Source organism: Erpetoichthys calabaricus, chromosome 10, assembly GCF_900747795.2.
Source record: "Erpetoichthys calabaricus chromosome 10, fErpCal1.3, whole genome shotgun sequence".
Classification (NCBI taxonomy): domain Eukaryota; kingdom Metazoa; phylum Chordata; class Cladistia; order Polypteriformes; family Polypteridae; genus Erpetoichthys; species Erpetoichthys calabaricus.
In genome coordinates, this window is record NC_041403.2 from 68,668,707 (window position 1) to 68,687,298 (window position 18,592).

The following is an 18,592-nucleotide window of genomic DNA, read 5'->3' on the forward strand; positions in this document are numbered from 1 at the left end:
ATTGTACATATATAAAATTAACAAATATTTCAGTGAAGTGAAGGCTACATTAATTTAAATAAATAAGGTAGTTGTAGTATAGAATATTGGTTTATTTTTTATAAATAAATGTTGTAAGATGCCCTTTCACTTAGGGATATTGCTTTGTACAAGACATAAAAAATGCAAATAAAGAAAAAGAAACTTATAAAAACAGTATACTCTATAGAAACTGCATATAAATTAGAAAAAGAATGTATACTAGAGCAATAAAGCTCCTATGAGTCAGTCTGCACAGGACAACCACAATTGAAATATTTATGTATAAACATCAGGTTTGGGCCAGTATACAAAATAAAATCTCTCAGCGTAATTGTGACAGACCTGACAGATATGGCGGTTATCACGTATTAAGCTGACAGCACCTTTTGAACTGTGGTAACTTGATGGTGCCGTGACTGTAACAGGTTTCCTGCTGTTCAGGGTGGCAGAGAGGAGACTGTAGGTCTCTGCCGAGAATTACACCCTACGGTGTCACTGACAAAGGGCTGCCCACCAGCAATGGACCTGAGGCTGTCAGATTATTAACTAGCAATCTCACTCAGGTAAGCTGAAGGGCAGTTTACCCTCACTCGTAGAAAGATTACTACTAATAGCAAAGAACACACATCCTTGTGTACAATGGCAGACTTTGGCTCTTATTTTCTCTCATATTTCTTGACTGTTACATCAGAACAGAGATACAGGCCTGTGAGGTGGCCTGCACTTGTTTTCAGATAAACTACCCAAATTAAGGTAGAGCTGAGGACAGGCAGATGTGGGTTTTAAATCTACACAGGAAGTGGACGCTTCCAAATTTATATTTCCCTTTTTTAGTGGGTTTGTGTGCAATTGCACATGCAGTAAGTGTACACACTTCCAAAATATGAGGATTAGTCCCTTTAACACACTGCTTTAAATGTACTATATGAGGTTAAAGCTCTGGAGAGGAGCACACTACGAAAACTCCATCAATACAGCAAACATTTAAAAATGCTTGTGTGTAGCTGTTGCCTTTTTGTACAGACAGGTCCCTTAACTATGTCAACAATGTTTACTTCCGCTTGCTACTTCACAACTTGGTGCTAAAACCAAAAGGTAAAGATTTGATAATCAGACATGATTATCACTTTAATCACATGTTTTTTGAAGTCTTCTTTGCTGTGGCTTTACAACTGCAGCACTGCTTATCATATTCTGGGTTCGCTTTGAGAAGAGAAGTCTGCATTCTTCTTCTTCTACTTTCAGGGCCCCAGTATAATAACACTGGTCATATTCAGGATATAAACATGACCAGATTACATTAGTAAACATGCAGTAAGTTAAATAATATTTTATAGATTTCTAGTACACATCTTATTTTTAATTTTTATTGTAAAATCAGTTTGTTTAATAAATGTAACTATGCTGATTTAAATATTTTGTCTCATTGACTTTGAATACTTAGCAAGGGTTTGGGGAGTGACGACGGTGGTGGTTTCTTATTCAATTTTATCAGAATAGCCCTTTAAAATATCTTTCAAACCATCTTATGACAGCAGTGCAGAGAGCTTATGGGGTTAAAAGTTTAAGCGCTAGCCTTTTAAAAGACGATACGGAAAACAGTCACATTGAGGCATTGAATAAAAATATAAATTCAACAGACATGTGGCCTTTGAGTTTACTATTGCAATTAGTCACAAAATTACTGTATATGAGAAGAATCTCACAATAGGTAAAGCTGAGGCATCCAAAGCTGCAAGTGTTAAAGACATACCCACCACACCTAATAACTTTAATCTTAACTAATCCATTAATAAGATTAACAGAAGGTACAGGTACAGTACTTTGACACACAGTATATATAATTCTTAAAAAATTAAAATTATTCCAGCTGTTCACTTTGGTCGAAGTAAAAGAAATAAAAGAAATACAAGTATATGAAATTGTCAGGCACTAGACATAAGCACTGAAACAAAACTAAGGTTGTAAAATAAAAAGTGAATAAAGGAAATAAAAACATTATTACTTGCAAATTATTAAACTAATTAAAAGGCAATTATCTGTTTGAAACATACTTCTGTTATGAAAAGTAATGACATTTTTGCCATCTCTGGGGACAAACAGCTCTCTGCTTTCTAAAATCATCCAAAGGTGCTGTAATTATGTCAAATCTACACAAAGTTCTAATTTAACAGATGCAACAGAAACCATGTAATGAAATCTCATATATACGTACACACAACGGTCAAGAATAATTCTACATGAAACAGCTACTTTCTAAATACTAACTGTAGACATGAATGAACTATTTCACTCAAATAATTATACTGCTAATATAGCAGACACAGTCATTGATAAAACTGGGCCTGCACCAAACTAACATCATTTTGGAACAAAATTTTTAAGTGCCTTTCAGACAGCCTTGGGGTCACAATCCCTCCTAACCCATTAATAGCTGTGTTCGGTGTTCTTCCAGACGGACTTGAAGTGGAGAAGGACAAGCAAACGGTGATTGCATTCACTACACTTTTGGCACGCAAACTTATTTTGTTAAATTGGAAGAATCCTAACTCTCCTCTGATAAGTCAGTGGGAAACCGATGTTTTATATTATTTGAAATTGGAAAAAATCTAATTCTCAGTTAGAGGATCTGTACAGAATTTTTTCAAACCCTGGCAGGATCTAATCAATATTATATTAGAATAAGAGAAATAACTATTACCGCATTTATTTCCCTTCTCCATTTTTTATTTACCTATATATATTTCTTCCTTTCTTTTGTTTATTGTTGCCTTATTAAAAAGCCCTAAGCAATTCTCCTTTGGCTAAGCTCTCCTTCTCAGGGGTGGGGTTTGATTTGTCTTCAATTTTTTTTTTGTTATAAATTGATCTATTTGTATGGAATGATTACAATAAAATTAATAAATAAAATTTAAAAAAAAAAGGTGCTGTAATTATGTCAAATCTACACAAAGTTCTAATTTCACAGATGCAACAGAAACCATGTAATGTAATCTCATATATACTGTACGTACACACAACGGTCAAGAATAATTCTACATGAAACAGCTACTTTCTAAATTCTAACTGTAGACATGAATGAACTATTTCACTCAAATAATTATACTGCTAATATAGCAGACACAGTCATTGATAAAACTTTCACGCCCCTCATACTGAACACTAGTTTCTGGAAGATAAAGTAGATGGTGGGAATGCTGCTTGTGTCGGCAACAATGATTAAATGAACATTGCCCACTACAAAACACACAATTTATATCTATAATATCTATGATGTTTAACATGGAGGAATACATGTTTGTCAGGATTTAATGTTTAAGCAGTAACTGCAGAGTGTAGCAAACCAAACAATGCATGGAGGGTAAGGGGTGTCACGCGTGCGTGCATCGGAAGGAAGTTTAAGAATTCTTTCGAATGTAGTTACCCTCTGAGCCAGGAGTTGCCGCTGTTTTCTAATCCTTTCTCTCTTTCTTCTTCTAAAGACCGGATGATCGCTGGCCCTTCCATCACTGACGTCACCTCTGGTGTTCGTCCTACTGGACCCGCTTTTTCCTACTATCTATATTCATAGCCCAAAAAAACAGCTACCTGTTTCAGTTCTGTGTAGGACTCCTATCTGCAAAGACATCTCTGCAACTAATTGTGTGCTTACTTCCCTCGAACCTTTCAAGTTATACAGGGTTACCAAGGTGGTACCCCAACTCTTTATCTGTGCTCCTTTTATCATTTTACATCGGGTAGGCAAAAAGAGACACACAAATAAGAAGAAACTATTGAAAAGTGAAAGCAACAAGTGGAAATACAACAAAAAAAAAATCAAACTAAACAAAAAAATACCCAGAAGATAGAGCACAAAAGTGCTTCATGTCCAGATAGCAACTGGCTTGGTATATACTTTTCTTAATGAATAAAGGTTCTGCAGGGTATGTTAGCCACCAAAAGGACTGCTTAGCTAAAAATGACATTATTAAAGGGATGTGGCTAAGATGAAAATCTTCCAATGTCACTGCACTTCTACTATATAAGTATAACATAAATCATTTCTTCTTTTGTCATTGCTTGGCTTACTAAAATAATGAAGCTCAGTCAAGAGCAAACCATGCTTTGTGTACACTGATGGCAGTCAGAAATGTGCTTGAACACACTTAAATCAGCATTGGTCTGGCAGGAATAAGTCTCAACAATGATACCTTCTCATGATTAAAACAGACAACAGACATTTGCATCCTCAGTGCATTTCCTGCTTTTGTTGGTAGGTAAGGTATACAGAATTGCTTTTTGTTACACTAAACAGTAAATGATTTTGCTGCCAACATTGTTTTATCTTTCTCCCAAACAAAACACACCTTTTTCTCTGATTCTCCTCATTATGCTGGATACAGTACAGTACATTCCATTTTAAAAATTAGAATAGTGAAGGTTTGTGAGTGTTGCCTGGATGGGGGGTGGTCTGGTGTCTAAAAATCAGAATCTATAAACAATTTCCAGTTTTTATACTGTACAAATAATTATTTCATAATAGAGAGAAACAAAACAAGAATTACATTACTCAAAAGTACACTGCTTAAAATTTAGTAGGCTGCACAGTACCTAATTAAGTGAAATTTAGTAATTAACAATATATAATTATTCAATAAGTGCCTTGAGTGTGGGAAAGGCACTATATAAATAAAATGTATTATTAATAATAATTTACCTCACACACAAGCAAGTTATTTTGAGTCTGCAACTGCACACATTCAGTGACAAACAGGGAGGGCTCAGACCTTTAAGAGCCCACCAAGGTTCTTTTTCAGAATGTTATACATGCATGTGTATTAATTCAGATACAGTTTTAGACAAGAATAACAACAGTAGTCACTACTGATGACTGAAACTTGCATAAAGAAAAGTTGGCTTTGCAAGGTACAACATGAAGAAAACAAAACGGTCTGATTAAGTGTGGCGTTTGCTTCTGAAGTCCTTGTTTAAAAATTTTTTGGTTTCTATTTCATTTAAAGACACAGAAAAGCGAGATGGATTTTCCCTCCTGAACTGGATGCTTTCAATGATGGCTTCTTTAATGACCTATAAAGTGCAGAAAAAGAATATTGTTAAACCCAGCACTCAGAAAATCTGCATGCTAAATAACGTGCTATGACTCCTCAGAGTCATACTGTCTGTAAGACTCCAATCATTACTAATCAACTGTGGAATAATCCAGGTCCACCATCTAATAGGTATGGAAAAGCGCTGCTGGTACAACACGGAGAAGATGGTAGAGTTGTTGAGATTGCACTCACTAAGACAGGCTAATCAACTGCTGCAGAAGATCCATGCCAAACTTCCAGCTGAAGTAAAATCTCTTATTGGAGACTTCCTCAGTGGCAGAGATGAGTCCAATGAAGCCTTTCCTGATGCGACTGTGGTGCCGGCTGGTTTGGAACCTGAGGACACTTAAGTCATGTATGTATGCTATCTACTGCATCGAACGACTTCATTAGACAGTGTTGTGGAGAAATAGCTCCTCAGAATGTGCGTGCTGGAAACCACTGAGCACAACACCAAAGACACCCTGAAGGAGCAGTCTTGGGGGGCAGAGACACTAGGGCTAGCTTGGTGGAACAAAAGAACTGGCGATATGCAATGGCGTGTACTGCACGGCATCATTGCTGTTAATTCCTATGTCTCACTGATTGAACCTTCAGTCATAGACAAATGTCCTTTCTGTAGAGAGAGAAAGAGAGACTGTCTTCCACTGTTTTCTGTAGTAGACTTAGACCTCTTTTAAATGTTCTGAACTCTGTTTTTAGTGTTCTTATCTTGTCTTTTAATGACTGTGAATTTATTTAGGGTGTTACCAGAAATAAATAATCAAGAGGAATGCCGAACTAGGAATTTTCACACTAGACATGCCAAGCTGACTGTTTATAAGTCAACAAACGAGAAAATCAAATCAAATAGGCAATGTGAAATGATAAGGCTATTTCATGGATTTGTGAAAGCAAGAGTGTATTTAGAATACAAATTCAACAAAATGACCACAAATATAAATTCTTTTGTGGGAAGATGGTGTGTTCACGAGGCAATTTGTAAACCTTAGGATAATGAGTTGATTTTTTTTTTATTATTTGAAATACAAGTAAGATATTGGTTTCTTTTTGGGGTAAGTTGGCTTTTTATTTGTTTTCTTTACTTATGAAAATGTAAATGATTTGTATTGTTTTCTTTTTGGGGTGAGATAGGTTTTTCTTTGTTTGTTGATTATTGATTTTAATAAAGTACAAAACTCAAAAATCTCTAGGGACATTCTGCTATATGTATGCCTAATACCGTATCTTTCATGTAAGAAGAGGTCCTGCTGTAAGAATTTCCATTTCTGAGTACTAAACTTTATTAACAAATTCAAAAGATATGATTAGTCCATAAAGGAAAAAACTAACATTTTGTAAAATGTAATAAATATATAAAGGTTATATGTCAGAAAGTCAAGCATTTTAAGAAAATCATAACTTACATCAATGTTATTAAGTGTGTTGAATTCCATCAGATCATGCAACTGTTTGAACGCTTGATTGGAGTACTGGAAGTTGAACGTTGAGTATGGCGTTTCAGGATCATCAAAAATATCAAAGTCTGCAAAGTCCCTTTCTTGCTGAGTATCTCGTGTTACATCTTTAAACAGACAGTTAATGAACAATATTTGATTTAATATGTTGAAGGGCCAAAGCCATTTATTTACAGCTTGTAAGGAACAGATCTCTGTGTGCAAGGTAACAGAGGAAAGAAATCTGTGCTTCCCTGCCTAACTTAGCTGCTGTGCTTTTCTGTTAATGTCTAACCAAGTGAGAATAAATATTTACACTTCATCATTTGAAAAGAACATCTTGTTGACTATCACCTGCCATATATTAGTATATAAAACACATCCAGGATTACTGAGAAGGTCCTAGAGTGATATATTTAATTTTTATTACATATAAATACACACACATAAGCACACACCCCTCCTTTAACCGCCACCTTATCCTGGTGGAGGGGTTTGCGTGTCCCAATGATCCTAGGAGCTCTGTTGTCCGGGGCTTTATGCCCCTGGTAGGGCCACCCAAGGCAAACTGGTCCTAGGTGAGGGATGAGACAAAGAGCGGTTAAACAAACCTCCTATGATGGAAAACAATTTTGGACGACGTTTTCCCTTGCCCGGACGCGGGTCACCGGGGCCCCACTCTGGAGCCAGGCCTGCAGGAATGGCCCCCCCGATCTGAACCTGAGCGGTGTTTTGTTATTAGACTTCTGTGCTCCTCACGGATTGTCCATAACGAACACCATGTTCAAGCATAGGGGTGTTCATATGTGCACTTGGCACCAGGACACCCTAGGCCTCAGTTCGATGATCGACTTTGTAGTCGTGTCGTCGGACTTGCGGCCACATGTCTTGGACACTCGGGTGAAGAGAGGGGCGGAGCTGTCAACTGATCACCACCTGGTGGTGAGTTGGCTTCGATGGTGGGGGAGGATGCCGGTCAGGCGTGGTAGGCCCAAACGTGTTGTGAGGGTCTGCTGGGAACGTCTGGCAGAGCCCCCTGTCAGAAGTAGCTTCAACTCCCACCTCCGGCAGAACTTCGACCACATCCCGAGGGAGGTGGGAGACATTGAGTCCGAATGGGCCATGTTCCGTGCCTCTATTGTTGAGGCAGCTGACCGGAGCTGTGGCCGTAAGGTGGTCGGTGCCTGTCGTGGCGGCAATCCCCGAACCCGTTGGTGGACACCGGTGGTGAAGGATGCCATCAAGCTGAAGAAGGAGTCCTACCGGTCCCTTTTGTCCTGTGGGACCCTGGAGGCAGCTGATAGGTACCGGCAGGCCAAGCGGAATGCGGCTTTGGTGGTTGCTGAGGCAAAAACTCGGGCGTGGGAGGAGTTTGAGGAGGCCATGGAGAACAACTTTCGGACGGCTTCGAGGAGATTCTGGTCCACCATCCGGCGTCTCAGGAAGGGGAAGCAGTGCAGTGTCAACACTGTATATGGTGGGGATGGTGCGCTGCTGACCTCGACTCGGGACGTTGTGGGTCGGTGGGGGGAGTATTTCGAAGACCTACTCAATCCCATTAACATGCCTTCCAATGAGGAAGCAGAACCTGGGGACTCAGAGGTGGGCTCCCCCATCTCTGGGACTGAGGTCACCGAGGTGGTCAAAAAACTCCTTGGTGGCAGGGCCCCGGGGGTGGATGAGATACGCCCGGAGTTTCTCAAGGCTCTGGATGTTGTAGGACTGTCTTGGTTGACACGCCTCTGCAACATCGCATGGACATCAGGGACAGTGCCTCTGGATTGGCAGACTGGGGTGGTAGTCCCCCTCTTTAAGAAGGGGGATCAGAGGGTGTGTTCCAACTACAGAGGGATCACACTCCTCAGCCTCCCTGGAAAAGTCTATTCAGGGGTCCTGGAGAGGAGGGTCCGTCGGATAGTCGAGCCTCGGATTCAGGAGGAACAGTGTGGTTTTCGTCCTGGTCGCGGAACAGTGGACCAGCTCTATACCCTTAGCAGGGTCCTGGAGGGTGCATGGGAGTTTGCCCAACCAGTCTACATGTGTTTTGTGGACTTGGAAAAGGCATTCGACCGTGTCCCTCGGGGAATCCTGTGGGGGGTACTCCGGGAGTATGGGGTACCGGACCCCCTGATAAGGGCTGTTCGGTCCCTGTACGATCGTTGCCAGAGCCTGGTCCGCATTGCCGGCAGTAAGTTGAACCCGTTTCCAGTGAGAGTTGGACTCCGCCAGGGCTGCCCTTTGTCACCGATTCTGTTCATAACTTTTATGGACAGAATTTCTAGGCACAGCCAGGGCGTTGAGGGGGTCTGGTTTGGTGGGCTCAGGATTGAGTCACTGCTTTTTGCAGATGATGTTGTCCTGTTTGCTTCATCGGGCCGTGATCTTCAGCTCTCTCTGGATCGGTTCGCAGCCGAGTGTGAAGCGGCTGGGATGAGTATCAGCACCTCCAAATCCGAGACCATGGTCCTCAGCCGGAAAAGGGTGGAGTGCCTTCTCAGGGTTGGTAGCGAGATCCTGCCCCAAGTGGAGGAGTTCAAGTATCTCGGGGTTTTGTTCACGAGTGAGGGAAGAATGGAGCGTGAGATCGACAGGCGGATCGGTGCGGCATCCGCAGTAATGTGGGCGTTGCATCGGTCTGTCGTGGTGAAAAAGGAGCTGAGCCGCAAGGCGAAGCTCTCAATTTACCAGTCGATCTATGTTCCTACCCTCACCTATGGTCATGAGCTATGGGTAGTGACCGAAAAAACGAGATCGCGAATACAAGCGGCTGAAATGAGTTTCCTCCGCAGGGTGTCTGGGCTCTCCCTTAAAGATAGGGTGAGAAGCTCAGTCATCCGGGAGGGGCTCAGAGTAGAGCCGCTGCTCCTCCACATCGAGAGGAGTCAGATGAGGTGGCTCGGGCATCTGATCAGGATGCCTCCTGGACGCCTCCCTGGTGAGGTGTTCTGGGCACGTCTAACCGGGAGGAGGCCCCGGGGAAGACCCAGGACACGTTGGAGGGACTATGTCTCTCGACTGGCCTGGGAACACCTTGGGATTCTCCCGGAAGAGCTAGAAGAAGTGGCCGGGGAGAGGGAAGTCTGGGCATCTCTGCTCAAGCTGCTGCCCCCACGACCCGACCTCGGATAAGCGGGAGACAATGGATGGATGGACATATGCACACATATCTTGCAGTGAGCACGAAGTATCACTGGTTGTTGGGTTTGCACACTCTTTTCATATACAAATGAACTTTCTCCAGGTAGCTGGCATTCCTCTTAAAAATGTGTGTCAGCTTGATTGCAGATACTTAATTACTACAGCAGTAACACTTTAGTTTAGGTACTGCAAAAATGCTTCTCTTACTCATATACTATTACAAGACTTTAACAAAGGCTTTATGTTTTAATGACATTCACTAAGCATCAATTAAATGATTATTAACCTTTGTGCAGTGTGGCATTTTGCGTGCTGGTGAAATTCACTGTGAATATAAAGATTTCATAGGCCTTAAGCTCAAGTTAGCCACAGTATCTCTCTCAGACAGGTAACAGATTATTTCCCTGTGTGTACCTTTGCACCTTTCCTGCATATTCACATGTGTGTGAGTGGCTCTTCGCTGACACTCCCTCTCTTAAGCATGTTCCCATACAGCCTACATCTCATACTCTTTCATTATTTGCAAGGTACCTTTCTTGTCTCCTGTCTGGTTTTATACTTGCCACCTTTGATGGCGACTCTCTTTTTGTGGCTCATGTGCCTTCACTCCTCCTCATGCGAATCACACTCTCACTTCCTGTTTTGTTGCATCACCAAAGCCAAACTGACCAATCAGATTGTTCAAAGAGACTGGACACATAGACCTTGGTGTTTATTAGATATGCAATATCAAGACAAACATGAATCATTTAAGTCGCCTTTGACCATTCTAAAGTGAAGTTATTTTAGTAGGTCATATTGCAAAGATGATCAAACACTTAACTGATGGTTTATAAGTGTTAAGACCAAAAGAAGCATTTCTTATTGCCTTGTTACATATTAGCAAATGAGTAACAGATGTACTTTTGCAGCACCCAAATTAAAGTATTATCACAACTGCAACCAAAAAAAATGAGTATATGCGAGAATGCATCATTTGTTAAGCTGGCATCCCATCTAGAGGGGACTCTGACTTCATACCCAGTGCTGCTGGTTCTGAGGCCTTCATTACAGAGTTAACATTGCTTCAGGAATAGATAGATCAACATGCATTCACTATTTTTTGAAGCTTACTTATACAAAACATAAGTTATGCAGAAAAAAATATGCATCTCACCTGGAGCCTTGAAATTTCTGAAGTTGATATTGGCCAAGACAAAGTGGATAATAGTGGGACAGTTTTTGTCACCCTTTTTAGGTTTAAAAACATAACATTCCTTTAATCCTTCTCTGTCAAGTACTTTGGGGTCAATTTTAGGAAAAGGAAGTTTATTCATTTTAGCCCATTTTTCTGCCAGCAGCAGTTCCTTTGGAAAAAAGAAAATGTAAGTTGCTATTCAAACAGAATTGGTGTGCTGTAAATGTAAAAGGCAATAAAGCAAACCTGAGTAAACAGACAAATATAAAGGAGGAAGGAAGCAGTGTTAGTGGCTTTGCCACAATATATAACGACTCTGTATCACTAGTGTTAACATTGCTTCATTCTGAAATTTTCTGCACTCCGTGTGGCCGCTAATCTAATAAATGTGCCTCAGTATACACGCAGTATGATTCTAGCAGTCGGCAGCATGAGATTTAGCACTGCTGCTTCACAAATCCAGTGTCCAGAGTTCAAATGCCTTGATCACACATTGTCTGAGTGTTTCTGCATTCTACCCATCTCTGTTTTTTTTTTGTTTTCTGGGTACTCTGGTTTACCTCCCACACCTCACACACATGTGTGCATTAGGTTGATTGTAGGCCCTGTGATGAAGTGGTGTAAAGTCCAGGGCTATTTCTTGCCTTGCGTCCACTGTTGCTGGGATTAGCTCTTGCCTGTGGGTTTGAGTCCAGCAATGGAATTAAGATGTGTTTGAATTTTGTTGTCTTTAATTTCTAGGGTTCTTTCACCGCAGTTTGCTTTTCTCCTTCCACTGAATTTAAGTTAATATGCTGGTAATTTTAATGGCATTGTGGATATTACTGCTGCTGCCTTACACTGACTGGGTTTGAATCTTGGCTGGCACTGTCTGCGTGGAGCACATTGTTCCTTTGCGTGGGTTTTTCTGCAGACCTGCAGTTAATTTTTTTCCTCACTCATGTCGCAGAGATGAGGCATGCTGTGTTAACTGGTGGCTATAAACCAGCTCTGTGTTAGTGAGTGTATGAGTGAGTAAGGTCTGTGACTGAGTGGGTTGACTCCTGCTTTGTGCTTGATGATGCCAGCTCCCACAGTCCTGCAGTGGATTAAGCAGGTTTGATAATGGATGGTTAGATGGAAGGATTTTTATTTGTACCCCTGAATGTGTTCTAATTTTGTATGGCTAGGTTGGCACTCTGAGAATTTGATTTCTGGACTATTCATGGCTATGAAAAGTTTGCATGCTTTTCTTTTGCCCATTTTGAATTTCTTTAGGCACTCCAGTTTTTTCACTCATTGCAAGAATTTGATTGTTAGGTTAATTTGTGAATCTAAACTGGCCAGGCATGAGTAAGCATGGGTGTGTTAATGAGTGGGCCCTGTGAAAGTCTAGCAGACCGTCCGGTTTCTATTCCTGTTCTGCACTGCCAAAACACTTGCTGGCAACCCTGACCTGAAAAAAAAATGGATTTAGGAACTAGACTGACGCAAAGATAGATACTGCTGAGTCACCTTGAAAGGAGGGCTTGAATCACTGGGCCGTGCAGAAAAGTCAAAAGAGATGATAAGATCCACTCCTCGCTGTGGTCTCAGAATCAAGGGGTATGGCAAGTTAAATGTCAACCCACTGTCGACCACATGGATCTTTTTACTCTTCACATCCAGGGGTTCATAGATGCGGTCAAATTCATCTGGATCTACAATTTAATCACATGAATACAATTATATCCAAAATAGACTATAACCTTACATATACATTCATTGGTCACTTAACTACTCATAAAAGAGTACAGAGCGGGTTGAGGAGACCCTGGAGAGGTGGAGATGTGCTCTAGAGAGGAGAGGAATGAAGGTCAGTAGGAACAAGACAGAATACATGTGTGTAAATGAGAGGGAGGTCAAAGGAATGGTGAGGATGCAGAGAGTAGAGTTGGCAAAGGTGGATGAGTTTAAATACTTGGGATCAACAGTACAGAGTAATGGGCATTGTGTAAGAGAGGTGAAGAAGAGAGTGCAGGCAGGGTGGAGTAGATACAGAAGAGTGTGAGGAGTGATTTGTGACAGACTGGTACTAGCAAGAGTGAAAGGGACTGTAGTGAGACCAGCTACAGCATGTTATATGGGTTGGAATTGTTAATACTGACCAAAAAACAGGAGACAGAGCTGGAGGTGGCAGAGTTAAAGATGTTAAGATTTGCATTGAGTGTGATGAGGATGGACAGGATTAGAAATGAGTACATTAGATGTTCACCTTAGGTTGGATGGTTGGGAGACAAAGTCAGAGAGGTGAGATTGTGATGGTTTGGACATGTGCTGAGGAAATATTGAGAGAAGGTTGTTAAGGATGGAACTGCCAGGTAAAAGGATAAGAGGAAGGCCTAATAGAAGGTTTATGGATGTGGTGAGAGAGAACATGAACATAGTGGGTGTAACGGTGCAAGATATGGACAAAGATGATCTGCTGTGGCAACCCCTAACGGGAGCAGCCAAAAGAGGAAGAAGAGGGGGATATAAAACATTATTGAGTGTAGATGCCATCAAAATGAGAGGAACAGAACTCATCATAAACTGTGAAGTTAACTTTACTTACATTTAATGACAGAATTTTGTGAAAAATTTAAAAATTTAACGGAAGAACCATAGAGGAAAAAAGCAAGCCACCATACTGAAAGAAATGACAGGGGACTATGGTTGATTGATTAATATTATTTATAAAATGGTGGTCATGAGCACATGACTATCAAAGAGACTGGTACAAAACAATTTGGTGTTCATCAGACAGGATTGCATTAATTTAAACTGAGAAGTCTTTTGCTGATATGCCAAAGCTGTTTTTTAAAAAAGAGAAGATGACTGTGACTAAGATGGCGGCCTGGTAATGGTAAAGTTCATTGAAAGGATGGAAAACAGAAAAGGAGGACAGAAGTGAAATGTCTAAATTCTTTTTTTTTTTTATTGATTTTATTAAAATCAAATAACATTCCATACGAATAATTCAAGTTTTACAAAAATAGGTTCAAAACAAATCAACCCCACCCCTGAGAAATAGAGCTAGGCCAGCAGAGTAAAACCTTAAGAGTTTAACTTTTAAGAAATGTCTAAATTCTAAATAAAAACATCAAGAAACAAAAAAAAAAGCAAAAATGGAAGTTGGGGAGTGAAGAGCAAATAGATAGTGAATGTAGTGTGGCATTCCAGAAAAGAATCAGATGTAAGAGATGAAAGGTTCAAGAAGGGATAAGGGCATATAAAGCAGGAAGATAAGCACAAACAGAGTTAAGAAAGAAGAAAATAAAGCTGGGGTTTGTGAAGAACAGGCAATGTCAATGAGGCATTAAAGGAGGATCTTGGGGGCAATATCTGGAGCTGAGAGAAAACGACAAAACATAGATCATTAAGGACCAGCTGGGAAGTGGAGGAGTGAAATGTCAAATATTGTGACAATAAATGTGAAGACACCAAAGCTACACTAGGAATAAAGGTGGAGACATTTAGGTTACATGAGGCAGTAATGTGAAAACAGCTAGGCCAAAGTGGACAAGCCATCTTTACAATGATAGGAGTAAGAGCAAAATGTTTATTAGAAGATTAAGAGGGAACTGTTGGCAGGTACCACCTCAGCCAAGGCAGCTTAGTGACTTGGAGGCAGTCTTGTTAAAGAAGGAAGTCAGAAGAAAATGTCATGTTAGGGCTAGGGCCCTTCAAGGATTATGCTACCAAAAGTGCATGATGGATTATTCTACCCTTCACTTTAATACCATTATCTTATGCCTGTTAAGTCAATTTACCAATCTTTACTTGTGTTTCTCTGAATACAATATCACAGGATGCACAAAGCACATAACATGCAATACAAAGTAAGAAGTTTTTTTCATTCATACATATGCTACCATGCACTGCCTTAAGGTGACATTTTGAAATCAAGACAGCAAAAGCCTAAAACCTGCCCCCTAGTAATAGAGGACAGACACTGGCAACCTTTAGGGGACATACAGGGTGTACAGTATGTGAATTTCCCCTTGGGGATTAATAAAGTATCTATCTATCTATCTATGTACAAACAGGCAGATTCTCGCCATATCTAAAGCAGATCATTAACATGTGGGCTTCAAGCACAATTTCATTGTGAAAACAATTGATAATTCAAAGGGCTCACTTTACCTGTAACTACAGAGTCTTCTTCATCTATGGAGTTGCACAGCAGGCCCCCAAACGGTGAGTATGGCAACGTTGTGTTGAGATTCAGACCCAGCATAAAGTTGTGAACCTTTCCAGCACGTCCCTCACGGGTATTGAAGAGGGAAGAATCACTGATCAAGGAGGTGAACATGCGCTGCACCCAACTGGCCTGGGCACTCCTCTGGTACTCTTCTTCAATCTCTGAGCTCTCTGTGCCAGCTGAACATCCAACATGAACACGATTAGTAACAAATGTTACAAGCCACACTTCTCAACATCTACACATTTTTTCTTTTAAAAATTCCATTCAATCAATAAATAAAAACTGGACAAAAAAAGATCAATGAATGAAAGAAAAATAATTAACAACATCATATTATTTTGTATTTTAGAATGTACTTATGAAGACAATATATTAAAAAAGTGTATACTTTAGCTATAAAATATACAAATAATATGTTTTTCTCTACAGAAGAAGCTTTATATTTTCCACGGTTAGACTTTCTACACCAGCATAAATTGCACAAAAGACAATTACTGCAGCAGGTTGTTGCATTATGTTTACATTATTATTTACATGTATGTTTACATTATTATTATTTCATTAAAGCTAGAGACAGGGTGTGTATTTCAGTCTGGGTATGGCCTGTGTGGAATTTACACATTTTTTGCATGTCCACATGGCATTTTCTAAGGTTACTTCACTTTTTCTCCTACATCAAAAAGAGACGTGAATTTGATTAACTGGGGCCTCATGTATAACGCCGTGCGTAGAACTCACACTATAACATGGCGTAAGCACAAAAGCGGGATTGTGCGTACGCACAGAAAAATCCAGATGCAGGAATCTGTGCGCACGCATACTTTCACGTTCTTCCACTACATAAATCCCGATTTGCGTGAAAAGTAACGCACGTGCACGCGCCTTCTGTCCCGCCCCAACTCCTCCCAGAATTACGCCGCTTTGAATATGCAAATCAATATAAATAGCCTTCTGTGAAAAGACAATGGGAAAAGCACAGGGGAAAATATAAGAATTTCAGTGAATATCAAGTGGAGGCAAAGGAAAAACGTACTATTTGTTGGTTTAAACAGTGGTATAATCAACAAAAGGAAGCTGATCGAGTGACAGAGTGTCGGAGAAACTCGAAGGCTCAACTTCACAAAGTCGCACAGTGCCCGAAATAAAAAAGAAATCACATATCAAAGTCGCCGTGAAAAAGCGAGTCGTAGCCCACCGTCTGAGTGTCATATGAAAGCTTATTAGGGTACAGACAAAAAAAAGGCACACAGTGGGGAAAAAAGCACGAAATGTCAACTTTAATCACGTAGTTTATTTTACCATTAAAGTAGAACATCATGAACTTCATCTTAAAATCGTTTAATTTACTAGTTTCTCAAATCCCATTGTAACTAAAGTGGCATGTTAAATGCTTTGTTCTGTATTTGATCTTCTATGTGCTCTATGTGTATGAATCACTACCTGCTTTTTAAACGGGCTTTCTCTTTCTCCGACAGGACACACAATCCATTACATTCTTGATATTACAGCTCTCTGAATAATTAAAATACGAGATGTATACGTGATATCTTTTTCATGATGATAGGAATGAAAGCATGTTATTAAACATGGGAACACGGTGGCGCAGTGCTTGTTCATGTCTCACGCAAGAGGCTTGCTGCGCCATGCGCAACCTTCAATGAAATAATTTATCACAGCAGTACTGTCTCTTTCAAACGTACTAACCTCCAATTCCTATCCTTACTTTTCTTTCTCCAAAAACTCAATCGCCACACAATAAGCTATGTAATAGACGTGAAGCCATCTGTAAGCTTAGAACTTCGATTCTTCAAAACTTTTAAGGAACATTGAAATATCTTAGTAGTACGTGTTTAATTATTATATCCGTCTATCTTTCCAGTGTCGCGTTAGCACCAGCAATAATACAGCGCAAGGCAGGAACAATTACTGAACTAGCTAGCGCTGCGGCACCGTGTCCTCACATGTTTAATTATTAACAATACAGATTATTTAAATGAAGTTAAAGTTTTATCTGTATAATATAATCAACATGTTTTGCTGCATTTCGTCTTAGAAATGAATACCGTCATCACATGTAAATACGCGCTTTATAAAGTGGCGCAGGTTGTGCAATATTATAACTGTAGTGCAAGTTTACAGTGGGGTAATTGTACTTATAAATCCAAACATTTCTACAGGGACCACTTGATGGACTGATTTAGTGCGTTTAGAGTTCTTGGGATTAAACTGTTTCTAAACCGCGAAGTCCGTACAGGGACTAAAGCGTTTGCTATGGCTCAGGCAGCATCTGCTTCATGCTGTGTACCGATAATTCTCTTTCCAATCAGCTGCTGCTGTGATTTCCCACTCAGATACAGTGATATAAATACTCCGAGTGGTGCAGTGAGAGTAATGTGGAAAAAGATGATCTGCTGTGGCAACCCTTAACGGGATCAGCTGAAAGAAGATGCAGTGAGAGTTACAACGCTAAAGCAGTTATGGTATTTGGAATACTATGGCTATTCCCTGGACCATTATATTGCTACAGGTTAATTACAATCAGATGCATTACACTAATAAACAATATGCAGTTAATTTCAGTGTATTTATAAAGCCGCGCCAGGAATGTGGGTCTAAGAAAGAAAGGGTGATCACACAGGAACAGTAGCACTGCTTTGACGCTGGGTGCCGCCAGTCTGCAAAACCGGGCGGATAAATTGCGTACGCCAAGGAATGAGTTACCGTGGAAATGTGCGTGGCTTTACGCCAAGTTTAGGTTTTATACATCGCGATTTGAGCGTGGAAAGGTTCGTACGCAACATTTCTGTGCGTACGCACCGTTTATACATGAGGCCCCTGGTGATTCTAAACTGGCATCTGTTGAGCGATTGTGGGCATGGGTGTGAATGTGGACTGGAACAAAGTGGTCCCTATTCTACAATGGTTTCTGTCTTGTACTCGATGGTATCAATGTGGGCTCAGCTTTTACATGACCCTGATTCAGGATTAACAAGTTAAGAACATAGATTGATGGCTTGTTTACAGATCCCTCTCAGTACCATTGCAGTACACAATGGAGGCTACTCTGCCCCTTGATGGCCGCAAATTAGGAAAGAAAAAACCTGTACTGTAAATTTTGTCAGTTTGAAATTCCTGGGGAAAATCTGTTGTTTACCAGTTTCAATGTTGAACACATCCACCAAGGAATTTTTTCTCATCTGTATTTAGCTCGGGTAAAAAAGAAATGAGAAAAGTTGGAAAGAAGGTAAGTCAGGATTTAGCAAGTCACAGTAAGTTAAATTAGGATCACTTGCTTTCATTTTCAGTTGATAGTGGTGTGTCAACATTGCGTTTGTGTAATTAATTAAGGTCAGTTGTGGGTCAATTGAGGAGCACATCACAGGCTCTTTGTCTCTGCAGGTAAAGCCGATTAACTGCAAATTGTGGGTAATTAGCTTCAGAGCCCCAGCAAAGTATTTAAGGCATGATAAAGTAGATCCAGATGAATTATTTAACTTGAACGGTGAATTACATACTCAAAAAACCC

At 40.4% G+C, this 18,592-nt stretch overlaps 1 protein-coding gene across 2 annotated transcripts in view; it reads right to left on the minus strand.

Annotated features, from left to right (window-relative positions):
- Positions 1 to 1,622: 1,622 nt before the first annotated feature.
- The window catches only part of LOC114659119 (cytosolic phospholipase A2-like), a 106,174-nt gene continuing 89,204 nt past the window's right edge, over positions 1,623 to 18,592 (minus strand). For both annotated transcript variants that reach the window (XM_028811376.2, XM_028811377.2), the window contains 5 exons: positions 15,006 to 15,242; positions 12,357 to 12,541; positions 10,842 to 11,031; positions 6,518 to 6,675; positions 1,623 to 5,088 (listed from right to left, as the gene is read on the minus strand). In XM_028811376.2, the coding sequence (XP_028667209.1) occupies positions 4,957 to 5,088; positions 6,518 to 6,675; positions 10,842 to 11,031; positions 12,357 to 12,541; positions 15,006 to 15,242 (902 nt within the window). In that variant the 3' untranslated portion in view covers positions 1,623 to 4,956. The remainder of the gene's footprint in view (positions 5,089 to 6,517; positions 6,676 to 10,841; positions 11,032 to 12,356; positions 12,542 to 15,005; positions 15,243 to 18,592) is intronic.